The sequence below is a fragment of the Anabrus simplex genome, chromosome 8 (genome assembly GCF_040414725.1).
Source record: "Anabrus simplex isolate iqAnaSimp1 chromosome 8, ASM4041472v1, whole genome shotgun sequence".
NCBI lineage: Eukaryota > Metazoa > Arthropoda > Insecta > Orthoptera > Tettigoniidae > Anabrus > Anabrus simplex.
The window spans coordinates 122009467-122033039 of NC_090272.1; the positions used below are offsets into that span (position 1 = coordinate 122009467).

The window sequence follows — 23573 nt, forward strand, 5'->3', positions numbered from 1 at the left end:
ACCGTGTTTTACATAATTTTGGTTCACTAGTTCTGAGGCTGATCGGAATCTTAATCAAGCATCAGCAAAGGTCATGGACAAGGTTATGGACAAACTTCAAAAACCCACGATAGTGCTATAATGAGAGATGGTACTCAAAGTGAGGACTTATATAGGTTTCCATTGCTTTCTACTTCGAATCACCAAGTGCTGTTTGAGAACATCTGGCCCTATGACTGTAGAATTATGTCGTAAATACACATTATTTTTGTAACAACTAATTCAGTTTTCAACATTCATAAACAACTTTTTATTTACAATCAAAACATGTTAACACCCGACCACAGAATACACAAAACCCAAAGAGTAAAGGAACAAACATTGCCAACTTTAACATCTACAAATATCTCGACATACTCCCACCTAATTTACAATTTTCTCAAAATTGGAAATTATCAAAACATTGAGGATAACTGAACAATGGATGTCTCGGTTGACAGAGACGTAACTAGTTCCAGATGGACAGCCCGGTAGCAAGCACACGTGAATAGGGCAATCCATGTCTTTGACGAATCACGAAGATGTAAAGGTCCTGCAAAATCTAACCCGATGACTTCGAATACGGCTGCATCCTTAACTCGAAGATCAGGCAAAGGAGAGGACTGAGTGTCAAAGTTTTTTGCTTGAAAACGCCGGCAAATAACACATTTGTTGACGATTCCTCTCGCAAACTGGCGTCCTTTAATGATCCAGAATCTCTCGCGTAACAAACCTAGGAGAGTTGCTGGACCGGGATGATTATTTTTACGATGCAATTCTTCCGCGTACCTTTTGACCACCGGAAGTTCGGGAGGCAGCAAGGCCGGTAGTCTGAAGGGGCCCTTGTCCACACGTTCGACTATCCGTGTCTGGAGTCTGATTATGCCTTTTTGATCTTGGAATACTTGGAATACTTGGAAATTCTTAAGTCTCTGATCGTCTGGGAATTCGAAGGACTCTGCCTGAATGAGCAGAACAAGTTTATCCTCAGCTGCAGCTACCTCACTTGTCGATAACGAACCTCTTCTTTTAATTTCAGTGCGTCGACAGTTGTTGAGAAATCTGAAGATCCATCCCACCATCCGCACAATATTTTCATATTTGCTGAACCGGTGATACAGCCACGTAGTATTGTGAGTGACTGCAATAAGATTATATTCGTTTGCCACTCCATAGCTTATGTGAGATTCAGGCCAGGTTTCTTCTCCTTCAGCAAGCCACTTAGGCCCTTTCCACCATTCGGATTCGAGCAGTTGCGCGACAGTACATCCTCTTAAGGGCAGATCTGCGGGGTTCAACTCACCTGGTATGTGTCTCCAGCTTCGTACATCAGTGAGTTCCCTTATCTCCTTCACTCGATTTCTAACAAACACAGTCTTGTCTTCATTGCCAAGAATCCAGGCTAGCACAGTGCTTGAATCGGTCCAACAATGAACAGGGACTTCTTTCCAATTTAGACTTTCTCGAACTGATTTCAGTAGACGAGCTCCAATAAGAGTTCCTAATAATTCCACTTGAGGAATGGTCAGGCGCTTAAGCGGTGTTACTCTTGCTTTGGCTACCGCTAACCGAATGTGTACCTCTCCCTGGTAACCACTCCTGATAAAGACAACAGCTGCATATGCATTCTGACTTCCATCACAGAATACATGCAGTGAGATGTCCTCCTCGCTGCCGAGGTGGCGCATCATCCCGATTTCTCTTAGGTGAGGCAAGTCCTTCAACCACCTCTCTTGTCGTCGAGTATCTTTGTCAATAGGGTCGTCCCATCCTAACTTTCTGGTCCATAACTCTTGAATTAACATTTTCAACCTTATCGTTACTGGAACGGTTAGTCCAATCGGATCAAAAATGCGGTGAACTATTGAAAGAACAGTCCTTTTTGTCAGATTTTCCATTTCCCACGATTTCTCCCACCAATCCATATTGATCTTCAAAGTGTCATCTCGATGATTCCACCTAATGCTAAGCAGTGTAGACTCCTGGGGAGAGTTGTCTCCAGTCCACTCCCACCCTCGAAGGTCGAACCCGGCCCTCGCCATAATGGTCTTCGAAGGATAAACGAATTCCTCTATTTCTTCTGCTCGGTCGAGGCTTGTCACTAGATTATCAACATAAAAATTATTCTTCAACGATGCCGCGATTTTTGCCTCCTTTGGATCAGTTGATTCCACACATTTTTCTAGGTGGTAACCAATAACTGCTCCAAGAAGAAACGGACTACTGGTAACACCGAATACCACTCTGGCATGACGAAGGACTCGTAGGTCTTTCTCATTATCTTCATACCACAAGAACTTCAAGTAGTCTCTCTCGTCTGGGTGTATTCTTATCTGCAAAAATGCCTTTTTTATATCAGCTGTGATACCTATCCTCCGTTGTCGAAACCTCAAGAGCAATTCTGGTATGATTTCAACGAGGTTCGGTCCTTCTTCAAGGCAGTCGTTCAGTGATGGGAAACCTCTCTCTTTCGCCGACGCATCGAATACGGGACGCACTTTCGTAGTTGCACTAGTTTCCTTCAATACCGGGCGGTGAGGAAGGTAGTGTCCTGTAGATAGATCCATTGCACCTTCGACAATGCCTTCTTTCACCCAGTCTTGTAAGATGGTATCATATTCTTCGTAAAGTCCACGCTTTGCCTTTAATTTTTGGGTCATTCGAACTAATCTGCCTTCTGCAATCTCTCTATTGGTTGGAAGGTCTGGAGCATCTCTCCTCCATGGAAGATGTACCTCATACCTGCCATCTACAAAATTAACCGTATTTTTGAAACTGAGTGCTGACATCCTCTTCTCCTCCTTTGTTGCATTCTCTACTGGATCGGTGAACCCACTGGTCTCCATTTTCCATAGATCAGATACAGGTAGTTGAGTAATACTGAGTGCAGTGACTGTATTCGCAATACTTGCATGCTGGGCTAGATCGTTTTTTCCTATGGTGCATACTTCCTTCTTCTTCCCCGTTACCGTCCATCCTAAACGGGTTTCAATGGCAACCAGTCCAGAAGGTAGAGTCTTCATTTTGCCCGTCCACAACTTTCCCGCGATGTCAGAACCTATCAAGATATCAATCGGAGCCCTAGAATCTCTGTACATTGGAATGTGTTCTCTCAGCAACTCTTCCCTCACTTCCTCCCTGACTTCTACTGATGGAACCGCAGCTGTAATTGTTCTCTGGTCTAGCGCCATGAAGTTGCATGCAAAGTCATTACATAAGCTGAGTAAGTGCACTTTATAGCATCTGTGCTTGACTACCCCTGTTGGCTTACCACCAAAAAGAGAGTGTATAATGTTTTCTTCCCCAATTGGAAAGTAGTTCATTTCTTCGGCCAAACTACTAGAAATGTACGAACGCTGGGATCCACTGTTCATCAGTACCCTGGCCTTCTTGATTTTGTCACAATTCTTTACATAAACTAGCAGAGTCTGTAGATAGACCTCCGTTTGGGAGCCAACTGTCAAATTGTTATCAACAGATGAGGTATTGAACAAGGAAACCTCTTCTCGTTTGCTCTCAGGATGTCTACCCTCAATACATTCTTTCTCTTCCACTTGGTACTTCTCAACAGAGGGGCATAATAATGGCACATGCCGCCCACGACAAACAACACACCGTGCTCGACATTGCTGCGCAGAATGGCCTGCTTTGGTACAAGAAAAACAACGCTTAACTTTAAACAGAACTCCTTTCCTATCTTCAAGTGACATTTTTTGTGCATGGAGGCATTCTGTTGAATAATGATTCACTCCTTTACAAAATACACACTTCTGAGAGTCAGATTCAATTCCGAGAGTAGCAAGATCGATTGCAGAGGCAAAATTAACCTTGTCCTTATCATGTGATTTCCCCAGATTCTTAGCCTGGCTATAGGAAAGAGACTGATTATTTGCCATTGCGACTCTCTCCTCCCCTCCTACTTCTCTTTTCAAAAACAACATTAAGTTATCCATTTGCTCCTGCAGTGTCCTATTGGGTTCATTGGAACGTTGCCACACCTTCAATATGTCTGTGGGCAGACACGATTCTATTAGCGGAAACAATAATGCGGCATAATTATCCGAGAAGACATTTAGTGCCTCCAGTGCCCGTAACTGAGTTTCTAGTTTGTCATACAAAATACTGATCTTGACTGTCTTCTTTTCCAAAACCAAACTTAGTAGCTACCGAACATAATACTCGATAAGGAGTTCATTACGCCCAAATCTGTCTTTAAGTGCTTGAATGGCCCTCCCGTAATTTTCACCTGAGGGAGGAAAACTCATAACAACCGCGCGTGCTCATGAATTTTCTTTCGTAGCTTGAATCAAATACTGAAACTTTTCCTCCCTACTTAACGACTGACTCTCGTCAATTTGTGAGAACTGTGACCAGAATGATATCCAACCGGCTATTTCCCCGTCGTACTTATTTAATTCCAATTTCGGTAGACGAAGAGATATTTCGTTTCCCGAACGATCACCAACACAACTAGACGAAGTAGGGCAGCACTATTCACTGTGATCAAATCAGAGGCCTTACCTTTAATGCTGTGGTAACGTAAGGTATACTCCTCTGCTTTCTCCATTTCTGCCATCAGCGCCTCTTCAATCTCCTCTTCCTTTGTTTCAGCACAGATGTTTTCACAAATCTGACTGTCCAGTTCCGATAACTCGTTTCTTCTCTCTTCGAGCACTAGTAAACGCGCGCTTATTAATTGTAAATCTGCATCCCTCTGCGTCACTAGTTCGTCTATAGCATTGCAAGTTTTCGTGAACAATGTGCGGATAACAGCTCTTTTCTTAGTTACTTGTGTAGACGTCATGATTACGATGTACCGGTACGAATGTAAACAACAGGATACGGTATACTGGATATACAGACACAGTTATACTCGCTATCAAATTATAACTCAACGAAGTCTACGTTATGTCCTGTCACGGTCGCCATATGTAGAATTATTCGTAAATACACATTATTTTTGTAACAAATAATTCAGTTTTCAACATTCATAAACAACTTTTTTATTTACAATCAAAATATGTTAACACCCGACCACAGAATACACAAAACCCAAAGAGTAAAGGAACAAACATTGCCAACTTTAACATCTACAAATATCTCGACAATGACTATCAGCAATATCTGTCACGCGATCTACAGGCACTGATCGTGCCTCAAATGGCATTACGTGGTACCACTCCTATGTTTCCAGTTTTCATACTATCACAGACAATAAAGAGACATTGATATTGGTAAACACTAATACTTTTTTTTAATACTTGGTATTCCGATAAGCTAGCATCATAGCATATAACCTACAATCAGCTTTAATAAATACACTTTCTAGTGGTGAAGTTTGGTTCAATAGTTCAGGCGTTGGTGAGTTCGATCCCGGCTCAGTCCGGTGGTATTGAGCTCCTCAAATACACCAATTGCATGTCTGTAATAACCTCACACGTAACGAAAACCGTAACTGTAGTCAGTGGGACGTAAAAACATTACTATTATTATTATTATTATTATTATTATTATTATTATTATTATTATTACACTGACTGACAGAGCAAATGCAACACCAAGAAGGAGTGGTTCGAAAGGGATGAAAGTTAGGGAAAAAACAGAGACGGCACGGACGAATAATTGATGTTTATTTCAAACCGATATGCAAGTTACACAATGCGCACGGCATCGACTCAGTAGGATGTAGGACCACCGCGAGCGGCGATGCACGCAGAAACACGTCGAGGTACAGAGTCAATAAGAGTGCGGATGGTGTCCTGAGGGATGGTTCTCCATACTCTGTCAACCATTTGCCACAGTTGGTCGTCCGTACGAGGCTGGGGCAGAGTTTGCAAACGGCGTCCAATGAGATCCCACACGTGTTCGATTGGTGAGAGATCCGGAGAGTACGCTGGCCACGGAAGCATCTGTACACCTCGTAGAGCCTGTTGGGAGATGCGAGCAGTGTGTGGGCGGGCATTATCCTGCTGAAACAGAGCATTGGGCAGCCCCTGAAGGTACGGGAGTGCCACCGGCCGCAGCACATGCTGCACGTAGCGGTGGGCATTTAACTTGCCTTGAATACGCACTAGAGGTGACGTGGAATCATACGCAATAGCGCCCCAAAGCATGATGCCGCGTTGTCTAGCGGTAGGGCGCTCCACAGTTACTGCCGGATTTGACCTTTCTCCACGCCGACGCCACACTCGTCTGCGGTGACTATCACCGACAGAACAGAAGCGTGACTCATCGGAGAACACGACGTTCCGCCATTCCCTCATCCAAGTCGCTCTAGCCCGGCACCATGCCAGGCGTGCACGTCTATGCTGTGGAGTCAATGGTAGTCTTCTGAGCGGACGCCGGGAGTGCAGGCCTCCTTCAACCAATCGACGGGAAATTGTTCTGGTCGATATTGGAACAGCCAGGGTGTCTTGCACATGCTGAAGAATGGCGGTTGACGTGGCGTGCGGGGCTGCCACCGCTTGGCGGCGGATGCGCCGATCCTCGCGTGCTGACGTCACTCGGGCTGCGCCTGGACCCCTCGCACGTGCCACATGTCCCTGCGCCAACCATCTTCGCCACAGGCGCTGCACCGTGGACACATTCCTATGGGTATCGGCTGCGATTTGACGAAGCGACCAACCTGCCCTTCTCAGCCCGATCACCATACCCCTCGTAAAGTCGTCTGTCTGCTGGAAATGCCTCCGTTGACGGCGGCCTGGCATTCTTAGCTATACACGTGTCCTGTGGCACACGACAACACGTTCTACAATGACTGTCGGCTGAGAAATCACGGTACGAAGTGGGCCATTCGCCAACGCCGTGTCCCATTTATCGTTCGCTACGTGCGCAGCACAGCGGCGCATTTCACATCATGAGCATACCTCAGTGACGTCAGTCTAGCCTGCAATTGGCATAAAGTTCTGACCACTCCTTCTTGGTGTTGCATTTGCTCTGTCAGTCAGTGTATTATCATGATAATCATCATGATCATCATCTATTGAGTTCCCTTTGTGCGAGTTCAAACCCGGCAGATGTAGTCGGATTTTTGAGGTGCGAAATGAAGTCTATTCGATACTCCATGTCGTACGATCTCTGGTGACTCATTTTGTGGTTGCCCGATAATATTAATTAAATCTCAACCATAGATGGCCCAAGGAAAGTCCAGTTTCTCTGCAGTCTAGTTAGCGTAAAATGGTACGTCGAAATTGACTCGCAAGCAGCCTTAATGACATCAAATCAAAATGCTAGCTTGATACTCTGTCTGTCTGTTAGGTCATCAGCCCAGAGGCTGGTTGGATCCTCAAATACAACCACCAAAGGTTATGCAGTTATAAGGAAACCACAAGAACCAATGGCAGCACCAAAATGAGGCGTACTAGGCAAGACGAGGAGTGAGGTAATTTGCCATTGCTTTCCTCACTGGGTCAGACAGTGCTATTGCAGCACGACTGACCCTATGAGCAACACCTTTCATAACACTCAGATGCACTAGTCGTGCTCTGATGTCATTACTCAGCACCACCCATACCCCAGCAGCTTCCATATTGCCACAGCCATGGATGAGATTGGGACTTCGGTGAAAGCTACACTTTGCTCTTGCCTGTGCCAAGAGATGGATACAAAAATACTACAGTATATCCATCAAGAAATGGCAGCAGGCAAAGTTTGATACTATATTATTATTATTATTATTATTATTATTATTATTATTATTATTATTATTATTATTATTATTATTATTATTATTATTGTTGTTGTTATTGTTGTTTGGTTAAAGAGTTCAGCCCCTTGGCCGAATAGTCAGTGTTCGTGGCGTTCGGTTCTGACGTCCCCGGGTAAACTACCCGGTGGTTTAAATTCCTTGGCACTATGCCTTGCATGCTATCATATGCGTGCAAGCATTAGGTAGCTAGACACCGACACAGCAGTTTTCAAACTATAATTCTGTAGTTTAGAATATTGAACAAATAACCATTCTCACTTCCAAATAAAACTCGTAAGTTGTGTAACCTATATATTGTTGTTCATCAGCCCTTACACTGGTTTGATGCCGTTCTTCACGCTGTCCTATACTATGCTAAACTTTTCATATACAAGTTACTTTTACATCCTACGACATCTATTCGAATCTGTTTGCCGTATTCGCGCATGGTCTACCCTTACCGTTCTTACCACCTACACTTCCTTGTCCTATAATTCTATCTCTTCTTCTGATCAAACATCGCTAAATCGTTCTCGTCTTAGGGGCTGCCTGGCCAAGGCGGTAAAGGCGTGCTGAGTTCATCCGGAAGGATATGGGTTCGAATCCCTGCCAGGAAGTCGTAAAATTTAAGAAACGAGATTTCCACTTCCGGAGGTGCATATGACCCTGAGGTTCACTCAGCCTACACAAAAATGAGTACCAGGTTAATTCCTGGGGGCAAAGGCGGCCGGGCGTAGAGCTAACCACTCTTCCCCATAAAGTGCCGAGGTTACGGATAGTGGAAGCCTTTACCTTCCACCACTCCAAGGGCCTTCATGGCCTGTACGGAGATGACTTTGCTTTCCTTTTGCTTTGCTTTTCGTTCTCGTCTTATCAATTACTCCTGATTCCATCTACCCATTATCACCTTTAGCATTCTTCTATATTGTCACATTTTATAAGCTTCTATTTTCCTTCTTTCTGTTTCACTTCTGTGCATTGCCACACTGCGGAAGAATGCAAAAATCTTTCCAGTTTCTATATCAATGACCGAGCTCGATAGCTACAGTCGCTTAAGTGCGACCAGTATCCAGTAATCAGGAGATAGTGTGTTCGAACCCCACTGTCGGCAGACCTAAAGATAGTTTTCCGTGGTTTCCCATTTTCACACCAGGAAATGCTGGGATTGTACCTTAATTAAGGCCACGGCCGCTTCCTTACCATTCCTAGGCCTTTACCATCCCATCGTCGCCATAAGACCTATCTGTGTCGGTGCGACGTAAAGCAAAAAAAAAATAATAAGGAAGAAGAAAAAATCTCTATCAATGCTTGAAGTGAGCAAAGTTCGTTTATTAAGAAAGGCCTTCCTTGCTTGTGCTAGTCTGCATTTTATGTCCTCATTACTTCTGCCATTGTTAGTTATTCTGTTACCCAAGTAACAATATTCATTGACTTCCATGTAGACATTTCTTAATCTAATATTTCCTGCATCACCTGCCTTCATTCGACTGCGCTCCATTATTTCTGATATGGATTTATTTACTTTCATGGCGTGCTCCTTCTCCAAGACTAACCGTACCGTTCACCAATTTCTCTAGATATTCCGCAGAATCAGATAAAATAACAAAATCATCGGCAAATTTAAATTTTGATTTCCTCTCCTTCACTTGTGTTTTCTTCTCCAAATTCCTCTTTCATTTCCGTTACCACCTGTTGTATGTAAACGTTGAAAAGGAGAAGGAACAAACTGCAGCCTTGCCTCACTTCTTTCTGGATTGCTGATTCCTTTTCGTACATCTTGATTCTTATCACTGATGACTGACTTCTTTTACAAACTGTAGATAATAATTCGTTCTTGGTATCTGATTGCGATCGCCTTTAGAAATCTCAAATAGGTTTGGGCTAATCATCGTTATCGAATACCTTGCTAGATCTACGAATGCTATGTGACTGGGCTTGTCCTTCTTAACTCGACCCTCAGACGTGAATCCAGGATTGCTTCGCGTGTTCCTGCACTTCTTCTGAGGCCAAACTGATCTTCTCCCAGCTCAGCTTCAAATTGCCTTTCTATTCTTCTGTAAATAATACGTGTTAGCATTTTAAGAGCGTGAAATACTAAAATGAGGATGCAGTAGTTTTCACTCTTGTCAACACCTGCTATTTTGGGAACAGGTATATCAAGATTCTTGATAAAAATGGGATGGCACTTCTGCTGTACCATATATCTCACACACAAAATGGCTTAATCTCGCTATGCTGGTTTCTCCTAAGGCAGTCAGTAATTCATATATCTCACACACAAAATGGCATAACCTCGCCATGCTGGTTTCTCCTAAGGCAGTCAGTAATTCTGAGGATATATCGCCAATTCTACGTGCCTTATTCTTATGTAGGTCTCTCAAAGCTCACTTGAATTTTAATCTCAAGATTGAGTCTCCCCTTTCATCAGCATCAATAGCATCTTCTTGTTTCAGAACCTTATCTTCTACTTCCTTCCCTTGCTTTTTTAATATGTCTTTGCCACTATTCTGCCTTCTCTTCTTTCCCTAGAAGTGGTTTCCATCTAAGCTCGTAATATTCATACAGCTAGTTTTCCTTTCTACAAACACTTCCTGATTTTCCTTTCCGATAACCATACAACCTTAAACATCTTTACACTTCTCTTTCGGACATTCGTCCTTATCTGTCCTGCACTTTCTACCATTGTTTAGTCGTCCGTATTCTTTTCTGCCTTCTTCATTTTGTTTGCATTATTGTACTCCCACCTTTCATCAATCGGGTCTAGTATGTCGTAGAGATATCTAGGCACAAGATTATGAGGCGCTAGTTTGCATAGTGACGACTCTGAGCTCAGCGTAGATAAAGGAACACATATCGTCGTTGCGCCTGAAAAAAACACTACGTGAAATATTTTATATCTTAGAGCTTTGGCTGGTAGGGTTCTGTCATCTAAGGTTCACTATCGTACGACAATTGTTAAGATTCTCTCTCTCTTCATAACATGTGCTGCGGGTCAGTATTTCTCCAAAAATATTATCACATAGCGGTTTTGGCAGGCGCAACGACGACATGTCAAAAGAAGTACAAAATACAGTGGAGCGACTATCCCGCTAGACGGAGTGACAGCACACATGAAGCTCTGAGCTGGGTTTTCCGAAAAAATTGCCGTGGACATTTGACAAGACACAGTGAAAACGGAAAATGGGGAGGATCATTAGGAGATTGCAATCATCCCGAATTGCTCAACAACTCATGTATTCAAGATTAAAATCTCTTAACATCCTTGGAACCGGGTGAGTTGGCCGTGCAGTTAGGGGCGCGCGGCTGTGAGCTTGCATCCGGGAGACAGTGGGTTCGAATCTCACTGTCGGCAGCCCTGAAGATGGTTTTCCGTGGTTTTCCATTTTCACACCAGGCAAATGCTGGGGCTGTACCTTAATTAAGGCCACGGCCGCTTCCTTCCCACTCCTAGGCATTTCCTGTCCCATCGTCGCCATAAGACCTATCTGTGTCGGTGCGACGTAAAGCCACTAGCAAAAAAAAAAGAAAAAGAAAAAAAAACATGCTTGGAATTCAGTGGCGTATGCTGGGATCAAGACGTGGCCTACCAATAAACTTAGGTTACCCCTTCTTGATAACTGGTTTAGTGAACGTCAAGCCTCTAAGCGTTTTGAATTGCAGCCAATAGCCAACGGAGTAGCCTGCTTTGTTGTCAAGCCTGTTTCACATGCTACTACCCTGGCCTTGCTATTGTCAATACTAAACACCTGATCAGTGGAGAAGGTAGCCTAAGGTTTTAAAAATTAAAGTCCGGCTTTGTGACTAAATGGATGGAATGCTTGTCTTTGGTCCGATGGCCCCGGTTCAATTCTCAGAATTAACTCCCTCCTACTCTTAATTCCCCCGGCTTTGGGACTGGATGTTTATGACGTCTTCGCCATTCATTTCACTCTCATTAGGTCACCAGCAAGCCTATAGAAATGCCATGCATTATTATTATTATTATTATTATTAAATTAAAATTGTGGTTTTCACTGCTTTGCCAGTACCAGCGGTCGTACCCATCGTTCAATCGGTGGTGTCCGACCCATGATCACGGGTTCGATTCCAACCGACAAAAGAGAAAACTAAACCTGAAATATTGCATTTCATTTTAGCAGATCTACCTTTATAAAAATAAAACTATATTGCTCCTACAACAGCAGCTCTGTTGTGTCTCCTTACAAGGATGTAGAAGTAAACGGGAGTGAAATACTAGCAGTCTGTTATATATAAAAGTCAGAAGTGTGAGGTCAGGAAGTATATACGATGAGGAATACAGGGTTGTTCGTTAGCAGTGGCGATCTAACGGGGCGAAGCCTAGCACTTATCGGACATTCAGCAGAAAGCCGTGTGAGGTGAGTCGAGGGGAGAGGGACTCAGCGCCTTGGCTGCAAGATCAGTCTCCGATGCCTTCCTCCCAGAAATACGTGCGACGTTTTCTCCCATTGCTTTCAAGTTTTGTAAATGGAACACTGTAATTGTAATGTGCTTCAGATTTCCATCGTTCTCACTTGAGGTTTGGGCTTCACCGATAGCCTTGATCAGTGTACGCTACTGATGGAATTTCTTAATATTTAATGCCAGATTAGACATGTCCTGGAGCAATAACAAGAGAGCAAACAATGGTTGTTGTGTTTAGTCAGATCAAGATGGGCAAACAGTATCATAAGGTAGTGGTTCTCAAACTGTGGTATGGGTACCGCTAGGGATACGCCTGAGGCTTTTAGTGGGGTTCGCGAGCAACCTTCAGGGGAAAAATGAAGAAAAAATGAAATATGGAAATAAATAAGAAGGCAGTTAAGTAGGCCTATGTATTTACGGAGCCACGCTTCGCTTACAAGTTTCACCTGGACTACGTAACATCAGAAAACTGTGCCACGCCATGGAGACACACCCATCCTATTGAAATGTTGATGGTTCGCAATGTCTGAATTCCAGAATTAAGACAGAAACTTTTCATCTTTATTAATTAATTTGATATTGAGGCTAAAATCTAGCTTTTTATGAAACTTTCAGACAAACAGGGTATTCTGTGTTACTCTTTTGTCAATGTATTATACTTGATACAGGCATAAACTACTCAATTTCTTGTGATGGGTTATAATAAAAATGTATTTAATTTCACACTCTGTTACTTACGATGTGTATTTAAAATAATGGTTTATAATACATTTGAAATGCCTTAATAATTAGTCACGTACTCATAGTTTTTAAACGTATCATTTAGGGATTTTTCGTAGGGCTACATTGAACTTTTAGCCATGAGTGAAAGACACAATAGCATAATAGTTTGAGAAACTCTGCCGTAAGGGAAACGGTTGAGAGTTACAATAGCTTTCTTTGGTGAAGTACAATGTAGAGATGTTATACATGTAGTAATAAAATAATCCTTCCTAATATTTAGAGAACGAACACATTACCAAATCTTTAGATTTAACCGTAAGATACAGTAGATGGAACCAGTGCTTGGGATCTTTACACAGTTTGTCCAAGAATACATTGTCTGTTATGTCATCAGCCCAGAGGCTGGTTGGATCCTCAAATAGCACCACCAAAGGTTATGCGGTTATAAAGAAACCCCAAAAACCAATGGCAGCACCAAAATGGGGCATACTAGGCAAGATGAGGAGTGAGGTAGTTTGCCATTGCTTTCCTCACTGGGTCAGAAAGTACTATTGCATCACGACTGACCCTATGAGCAGCACCTTTCATAACACTCAGATGCACTAGTCGTGCTCTGAATGTCATTACTCAGCACTACCCATACCCCAGCAACGTCCATATTGTCACAGCCATGGATGAGACTGGGACTTTGGTGGAAGCTACACTTTACTCCGGCCTGTGCCAAGAGATGGATACAAAAGTACTGTATCCATCAAGAAATGACAGCAGGCAGAAAGAATACATTAAATCTAAATTTATTAATGGCAAAGTCTAAAAAGAGTGCTAACAGAAGAAGTTGACTCTTAGTTAAGCAAGGAATAGGGCAAGGAAAAGTCATACGTCAAAATTATGTCACACGCGTAAGCATAAACGTAGACTGAAACAGTCTGAGAAGTGAAAAGAAATTAAATACAGTTAACTACAGGTTACCATGAGAGATTCTGTAACAATTGTGATCCTTCTACATCCAAGTCGGGCTGAGTAGCTCGCACGGTAGAGCGCTGGCCTTCGAAGTCCAAATACGTCAGCCCCGTGTCGATAAATTCACTGGCATGTGAAAGAATTGTGGGAAAATTTTCGGTACGTCGGTGTTACCGAAAATCGTAACAGTAGTTAGCGTTGACGTAAAAAGCAATAAAATGATTATTCTAATAATCAAACGTATGTTTACATTGGTGTTGTTCAAAATAAAACATTGAAGTAATAATACTCGCAGAATAAATTCTAGAAACAATGAAGTTCACCTGAGTGATGAGTAAAAGTACGCTTTACCATGCTGCATAGCCAAATTCCGCTAGCTATCTTTATGTCTTAGCACAAAGTTCAAAATTCTTAACACACGCCATGAATGAATGAATGAATACCGAACACAAACTTGCATTTTAACCCACAGAACTATTAGAATATTAAAAGTCTTTCTCTCATTCTCTTTCCTCTTAACAGACAGTCGTTGAATCAGACATAACCAGTTACAGATTTTTAAAATTTGTTATTTTTATTTTTTACAATTTCCTTTACGTCGCACCGACACAGATAGGTCTTACGGCGACGCTGGTATAGGAATGGGCTAGGAGTGAGAAGGAAGGGACCATTGCCTTAATTAAAGTACAACCACAGAATTTGCCTAGTTTGAAAATGGTAAACCACGGAAAACCATCTTCAGGGCTGCCGAGAGTGGGGTTCGGACCCACTATCTCCCGGATGCAAGCTCACAGCTGCGCGCCGCAAATCGCACGGCAAACTCGCCCGGTGCTCCGAGATTTAGTTTGACTCCACTTCCTCATCGAAATCCGGCTCCGTTGTTAAATGGTTAGCGTGTTGGCCTTTGGTCACAGGGGCCCCGGGTTCCATTCCCGGCAGGGTCGGGAATTTTAACCATCATTGGTTTATTTCGCGGGCACGGGGGCTGGGTGTATGTGTCGTCTTCATCATCATTTCATCCCCATCACGACGTGCAGGTCGCCTACGGGTGTCACATCAGAAGACCTGCACCTGGCGAGCCGAATATGTCCTCGGACACTTCCGCCACTAAAAGCCAAACGCCATTTCATTTTTCCTCCTTGAACAAAGGACTGAAGAATGGAGGCAAGCTTGTCCTATTTGAGGGGTAAGATAAATAAGGGGTAGGTAGGAGCATCGAAAGATCTAGAATATGGTAGATCGTAAAGCACTGAGTCACCGTGTCTGACGTCAGGAAGAGTGGCATCAGTGAGGTCCCACATTCAGTAGTGGCAAGTTGTGCAGGCGAACAGAGCGAAGTAGTGTAGAATGTAGAAGTCCAATGCGGGCGGAAGAAAACTGGTGAGTAGTGCTGGCATAAGATGACAATAATCCTGTAACCACACAACTTTCAGTCTTACTCAGGTCCTGACTGCTAGCAGCTCGATCATTACCATAGAAGATAGAGTAATTTGTGATTACAACCTGGAAGCGTAAGTTTGTTCCATACAATACATCAGTGTCCGCCTCTGTGGTGTAATGGTTAGTGTGATTAGTTGCCACCCCCGGAGGTTCGGGTTCGATTCTCGACCCTGCCACGAAATTTGAAAAGTGGAGCGAGGGCTGGAACGGGGTCCACTCAGCCTCGGGAGGTCAACTCAGTAGAGAGGGGTTTGGTTCCTATCTCAGCCATCCTCGAAGTGGTTTTCCGAGGTTTCCCACTTCTCCTCCAGGCCGCTTCCTTCCCTCACCGAGTCCGAGGGAATAACCAACCCTGGAGGGTAAACGAATTAGGAAAGAAAGAAAGAAAGAAAGAAAGAAAGAAAGAAAGAAAGAAAGAAGTTTTACCAGCATTAATTTTCATGAAGTAGGGCTGAATAGGACAAACAAATGTCGGTATGGTACGTAACTTAATACCACGGCCACTTCTTCCCTATTCCTTGCCTGTCCCTTCCAGTCTTCCCAACCCACGTAAGGCCTCTGTTCAGCATAGCAAGAGAGGCCGCATGGACGAGGTACTGGTTCTCCTCCCCAGTAGTATCCCCGATCCAAAGTCTCACGCTCCAGGACACTTCCCTAGAGTCGGTAGAGATGGGATCCCTCGCTGAGTCCGAGGAAAAACCAACGCTGGAGGGTAAACTGAGTAAGAAAGGAAGAGATAAGGAAAGGAAGTAACTAGAGAATTTGACTTCCATATTCGGCATAACTAACTCGAGGCAATATTCACTTTTTGTTATTATTGCTATGTCTTTTTTTTTTTTTTTTTTTTTTTTTGCTAGTTGCTTTACGCAGCACCGTCACAGACAGGTCTTATGGCGACGATGGGATAGGAAAGACCTAGGAGTTAAAAGGAAGCGGCCGTGGCCTTAATTAAGGTACAGCCCCGGCATTTGCTTGGTGTGAAAATGAGAAACCACGGGAAACCACCTTCAGGGCTGCCGACAGTGGGATTCGAACTCACTATCTCTCGGATGCAAGCTCACAGCCGCGTGCCCCTAACCGCAAGGCCAATTCGCCCGGTATATTGATATGTCATCAGAATACGTCAGGTACACTATATCAAATTTTTCAGACGACGGACACTGCCACTTGCCGCAGTGTAGTCATCCGATAATATCTAAATAAATGTTTTACATACGTTGAGAAATGTTTTTGTATGTTCTTATGGTGGCAGAAGTTTAGTACCGTACTCCTTGGCTGAATGGTTAGCGTAATAGCCTTCAGTTCAGAACGCCCCGTGTTCGATTTCCAACCGGGCCGTGAATTTTAGCTGCTTATCATTAATTCGTCTGGCTCTGGGTCTGCGCGTTTGTGTTCTTCTTCATATTCAGATAACACAACTCACTGCAAACCACCACTGAAACAGGCAATAGCGTACACATCCATTCACATAGGGTTGGCGTCACGAAGTGTACGCTCACTTATACTAGTATCGATGGGAGTGACGATGATGGTAATGAGGCAGGGAGAGGGTGAAACGTGGTGGCGGCACACAGCCTACTCGTGTGGAGTAACACCTAGGAGTCTACTCAAGTCTATACGCCCGACGGTCGAATCTTTTAAATTTCACAATTTGCTTTATGTCGCACTGACACAGATAGGTGTTATGGCGACGACCGGATAAGAAAGTCTAGGGTTGGGAAGGAAGTGACCGCGGCCTTAAGCATTTGCCTGGTGTGAACATGGGAAACTATTGAAAATAATTTTCATGGCTGCCGACAGTAGGGTTCGAACCCACTGTCTCCCGAATGCAAGCTGACAGGTGGACGAATCACCATCAAGAGCTTCATATGGTCTCACTCCATATGAGCACTGGGGAGAGGTTTGAAACCGAATCCAGGCTTTTGGCACGCAATCTGGTGTTTAGAAATTGTATACCACCAGTTCTCCTAACCTGCCGACCAACGTTCTGATAGTGATTTGTTTCTTCGCCAGTGGGACTCGAACCGGCTAACCACAGTGTCAGACCAGATAAACTTGACGCTTCAACGGTCCTAGCCACCAGGTGGGCTTGAACCCATGAAAATCGTCGTAGGTGGAAAGAAATAGTGATGATGTACTCACCAAGTGTATCGTCCATGATCTGCAGGTAGCTTTCGCGAATCTTCGGATTATGCCAGAAGTGCGTCTTTTGCTTCTCCTTCGAAAGTGGTGGACTTTGTGGTGGAGCATTCTTCTTCTTCTTCTTTTTCTGGGGCAAGCGGAAAATGATTAAGATGATGTTAATCGCATCAAAGAAAGCCACCTTTGTGATGGTCAGGGACAGCATTAGTACTTCTGGAAGAGGTCCTAGATTGACGAAGTCAGATACTAGACTGAGAAAGGAGAAGACGACTGACAGCAAAGCGAGGAGAATCCGCAGAATGTGGTCTACAGGGATGTCCAGAAGCTGAGGACTGATCTTCATTGTTTCCGTCAACCTGGAATCACATAATTACAGTGATGTATTAAAAAACAATAAGGTTTCTGGTCTGTAAGTATAGACTTATTAGTACGGTATTCTACGTATAAAAGGAAGCGTAAGTTGTACTACTACTACTATTTTGCTACTTGCTTTACGTCGCACCGACACAGATATGCCTTATGGCGACGATGGGATAGAAAAGGCCTGAGAATTGGAAGGAAGCGGCCGTGGCCGTAATTAAGGTACAGCCCCGGCATTTGCCTGGTGTGAAAATGGGAAACCACTGAAAACCATCTTCAGGGCTGCCGACAGTGGGGCTCCAACACACTATCTCCCGATTACTGGATACTGGCCGGACTTAAGCGACCGCAGCTATCGAGCTCAGTACCTACTACTACTACTACTACTACTACTACTACTACTACTACTACTACTACTACTACTACTACTACTCATACTACCTTAGAGAGTCGTCGGTGGGTGCAGTGTAGGCTTCAGCTGGTCCGTGGTCGGACAGTTCTGCACAACCAACCTGAGGTGGGGTGGCCATGGTTCTACCGTGGCTTTGCATCTCTGCATTCGGGAGACGGAAAAGGATTGGTCCTTACCGTCGGGTGTCGTGACAATGGTTTCACGTGGCTTTCCATTCTCCTGCACTAGGATGAATATCGGGACAGTACCTAGTACAGACCACGGCAGCCAACCCCCTCACCTTCTCCATACATCACCTTTATCGTCCCAAATCTCTAAGAGAGGGCGTTACCCTCCAAGAGGCCCGCCGTACCCCATTCAGGGTGTGAAATGAATTTTTTAAATACTTAATTAGAGGATATCCAGGCTAACAGTGCGATAATGAGGAAATATCCAACAAATACTCGAGGCGGTAGTCTGGAGGGGACAGGTGTGTCAGTTGAAGTCTAGAAACACAGCTGATCCTTTGTGACGGTAAGGAACTATACTAGGTATTGAACCCTTTTGGTCCATACCGAAGGATACCTACCTTTCTTACCTATCAGCAAAGTTCATGAGGTCTGTCTCTTGGACCGTATCGGGTTCTTCGTCACTTGCAGAGGTAAAGGTAGCGTCCAGTAATTCTAATCTATCTACTCAAATGAAAGGTTTGTTTAAAAAATGTTTTCAAGTGTTTCATGTAGCATTCCTGCTTTATTAACGGTATCATTTAACTCAATTGTGTCCAGTGGACACCACAATTATTTCACATAGAGGGTCAGAACACTGGTGTGAGCCTTTGACGTAACTGTCTGATGGGCATCCTTACTAGAAACCATTGTCTCAATTATTAATTAAAGAAAGGAAAGTCTGGAAATCCTTAAATTCGGCTTCCATGTGAGACTACATGTACTGTACCATCATAGTGATTCTTTATGGTCCAGACCTCGTAACACGAACTCTGGACTCTGGGTATAATTAAGGCAGTCCAATCGGTGTGTGCCACACAGTGGTTATACGGCATGGACCCTTAATTGAATCGATGTGACCTGCGACTATGTCATGGACCGACATCTAAACTTCTAAGTTATTTTAAAGTCATTGTGGATGATGACCGCAAGGAAAATGATGCTACAGTGGCATATGACCCTAATCTAAGTCACTGAGGTTGATGACCCCTGACCATCCAAGTTTCTAAGCTGAAGGCTAAACACAATTAAGTTACATCGGTTGATGACCAAAGTTTCCACTTTACTATCCCCAGCACATTCACTGCTCAATCAATCAAAGTTAAATAATACAACAATAGCAACGCTCACAATACTTTGTGGCTGTAAAATCCATTACCTTCTGATATGTCCCCTTAATCGTTATGTTAACATTTACACATTCCCCAGAAAACAAACTAAGATTTCCAGAATGCATCTCCAAGTTATTCGCTTGATTTAAAGTTATTTCAAAATGCGGTTTTCACTGAATTTAATAATTAAATAAATTTAAATGATTTAATGAAATCGTAAAGGACAACAAATTCTATCTCCGCGGACTAACGGTTTCTTCACAAATTCCTACGCAATTGTGACGTAAAATTTTTAATCCTGTAATGTTTATCTGTTGATTCCGATAGCTGGAAAAGAACTATTACATCATTCATGTCCAGTTTATATCTTGTTTCATTAACTCACACTTTAAATCTAATCTAACCCTAGCCATTATTAACACTTGGATAACCCTAATAATCTACGTACAAACCAAAGTAATTCACCGTATAATGTAAGCCAATTACGATGTCATATCTCGTTATAACATTTTATAAAGTTTGCGCACCCCTCACAGACAAACAATCAACACTACCATCGCTCTATATTTTGGACAACCCTGAATTTGGCTAATCTTGTTCATTATATTCTAAGTTCGTGGTCTCAAATGCACATTACGTTCCCAATTAAACACATTTACAGTATCTAATAACACACACGTTATTCCCAGATGAAAATTTCAACTAAATCCAACATTTAACGTTATCCCTTGCCGAGAAATGCAATCTCAGTTCAATGCGTAACACACTCTGCCTGTTCCGTTATCCCAGCGGCGAACCCCTATCAGCTGACGGCATTTCGCCCCATGCCCGCTTGGCAGTGATATGAGACATCTGGTCGTTCTACCTAACTGGCCTCTCAGAATGCAACCTTTAAACTCTGCCGACATAATTAAACAAATACGATATTTCTAACCAACAAAATGCACATAGATTAGACTTCAAAATGCCCACAATAATTATACACGTCGCAAATTAATACCGGCGCGGATTCTTGTGTATTGCTTTCCATTCCCAACATTATAAAATCTTCCTCGGGCTTCCACAAGTCCCGGCTTCATTGACAGGTCTCCAACCTGATTCATAAATCTCATCTCGACTCACACGACAAAACTAACCTCTGTTCATCCAAACTCACGACTATCACTGACAAAAGAACTGGAATAAAATCCTTACTAGAATCCACGACGTCTAATAATGCACAGTGCTTTAATAATGAATAACTTCGCATAAAATGATATCGTATTTCAATAACTGGATTTTCACGAAATGACTGAAAAATTCTACAAAATCTTTTTTTTTATTGTCAGTCAGACACAGTTTAAATGGGCCTAGAAAAACGTTTCACTCCGTGACCAAATTCATCACTCTATACTCTCACCCGACGGCGCGCTTCCACTCGATTGAAAATGGGTAACTATGGATTTCTTATATTATTTACGTCAAAATTCAGACAGAAAAATTTTATGTCGAATGACCATCTTAATTTGACATCACAAAATATAGGCAATAAACACACGGAAATGACAATCTACGTTGGACATGATATCACTTCGTAAACCTATTTAATAACTTTTTACATCATACGGCACTCGCAAGACTTCAAAAATTTATCCAAGTGGAAAATAAAACAAATGACCCTTTTTCGTCGTATTCTGACATTTACAAAAACCACATAGGGGCGACCAATTGCGTCGTATATACTCCATTCAATTACACATATTTTAGACATCATGAAACAAGATATAATAGGTGGTAAGATGGTAAGTCACATACCTTAAGTTATGCCATCGTTCATCATTGGGCTCACCTGTGACCCTGGCATTTTTATTTAGCCATTTTTACATTTTTGGCTGTACAGATCATTTTATTCTTCCGGTTTCCTGGAAATAAAGCATAAATAAAAGAAAATGCCCTTCACCTGTTCTTGTTGAGCACACACGATGGACTGTAATTATTTCCGCATACGAATTACTTTCTTTATCTACTACCAATTATTTCGGTCCCTTGACCGTCCTTTTGGTACAATTATTTCCACTCAAGAAAAACTATCTCCACATGGAGTCAAGACTCCAGCCACAATGGCTAAAATCTGTTGGTTGGACTTAGTCTACATTTGTCGTTCGCTTTTACAGAGCAGCTCAACCCTCTGTCTTCAGCCTTGTGATACAAAATGCAGGGGGCTTCGTCATGGCGTCCCTTCATATTTATAGAAACTTCCCCCTCTCTCCGGGCATCTCCCCTTGCCGCCAAGAAAATTTCGGTAACTTTTCTGACTTAACTAAACTGTAATTACAAGAGTTCTGAAGGTGACTACATACTTTCTACATTTCCGGCGGTAGTGTTCATGGACATTTAAAATTTATACATGTTCAATTAGCTGGATAAATGACCTCATTTGATAGGCACTATTTTTTCGACTTGGCTTGGGCACGCCATACACACGCGCTCTTCTGAAATAGTTCACAAAATGACTTAAGATTCTTCCGCCGTTGACACGTGCGAATGACGTCACGTATCCCAGAGCGTGGGACAGAAGGCAACCACCCCCTCGCCACGTGTCAATTCCGTGCTATCAAGAATCGAACTTCTTATCCAATTGACAATTTAATACATAATATTCTTAGGGCACAAAGGTCATGGGTTTAGTATAAAGAACAAACGATCTAGACCGGGGATGGCAAACCTTTTCCAACTAGTTTGTCAACTGAAGTCTTGTTTATTACATTTCACTGTCTAGTGTGCCATCGTTTACTTTTCTTTAAAATCATCATTAATCCCTAATTTGACTTCATTTAGGTATTATGTTACATAAAATATATACATCCATTCGAATGAATGTTTCACGATTTTAATTTGCAAACATCCCTGAAAATTCTTCTTCTTAATCTGTGTACCCTCCAGGGTCGGTTTTTTCCTCGGACTCAGCGAGGGATCCCACCTCTACCGCCTCAAGGGCAGTGTCCTGGAGTTTCAGACTTTAGGTCGGGGGATACAACTGTGGAGAGTGACCAGTACCTCGCCCAGGCGGCCTCACCTGCTATGCTGAACAGGAGCCTTGTGGAGGGATGGGAAGATTGGATGGGATAGGCAAGGAAGAGGGAAGGAAGCGGCCGTGGCCTTAAGTGAGGTACCATCCCGGCATTTGCCTGGAGGGGAAGTGGGAAACCACGCAAAACCACTTCCAGGATGGCTGAGGTGGGAATCGAACCCACCTCTACTCAGTTGACCTCCCGAGGCTGAGTGGATCCCCTTCCAGCCCTCATACCATTTTTTCAAATTTCGTGGCAGAGCCGGGAATCGAACCCGGACCTCCAGGGGTGGCAGCTAATCACGCTAACCACTACACCACAGAGGCGGACATCACTAAAAATTACGTTTTTAAAATAGCTCAATTTTAAGAATAAGATATACTTTTGGTTTAACCTAATAAACTTTGTAAAAAATGTGGCCATAGAAATAATTGTGACATACTTCTTTATTAAAGCGTAATGTTAACATATGCTATGTTGCAAAATTTTCGACCTATTTATTACATGTTGAAAACATACACATATGTTAGTATGTTATGTGGCGTGCTACAGAAGTTGTGCTCGCGTGTCACAGATTCGCCGTCCCTGGTCTAGTATATACCACGGCAGAGTCTACCTGGCCGAGGCGGTAAATGCGTGCTCGGTTCAACCGGAAGGACGTGGGTTTGTTTCCCCGTCAGGAAGTCAACAAATTTAAGAAACGAGATTTCCATTCCCGGAGGTGCACATGACCCGACCGTGAGGTTCATCCAGCCTAAACCAAAAGTAAGAACCAGGTTAATTCCTGGGGACAGAGACGGCCGGGCGTAGAGCTAACCATGTTATCATGTTCGTCAGACTGTGAAAGAGGATATTTTAAACCCATCAAGTGCCGAGGTTACGAATAGTGGAAGTCTTTACCTTACAACCCTTCAAGGGCCTTCATGGACTTTGTTTTGCTTTGCTATAAAACGGCAATAATACCAGCAATGTTGTACACGTCACTGAGATGGACTAGCGGAGTCACTCTATTGGTCAAAGTGAGAAACGACTACATTCGAG

The 23573-nt window shown here is 43.1% G+C and overlaps 1 protein-coding gene across 3 annotated transcripts in view; it reads right to left on the reverse strand.

The window, feature by feature from the left end:
* Positions 1-23573, reverse strand: part of LOC136878874 (uncharacterized) — a 105542-nt gene that overhangs the window by 69608 nt on the left and 12361 nt on the right. For 2 of the 3 annotated variants that reach the window (XM_067152432.2, XM_068228826.1), the window contains exon 2: positions 17393-17748. Coding sequence is in view for 1 of the 3 variants with exons in the window: in XM_068228826.1 (XP_068084927.1) it covers positions 17393-17735 (343 nt within the window). In the remaining 2 variants the exon portion in view is untranslated. Of the gene's footprint in view, positions 1-17392; positions 17749-21276; positions 21384-23573 lie in introns of all 3 variants that reach the window. The other variant, XM_067152433.2, reaches the window with a different exon arrangement.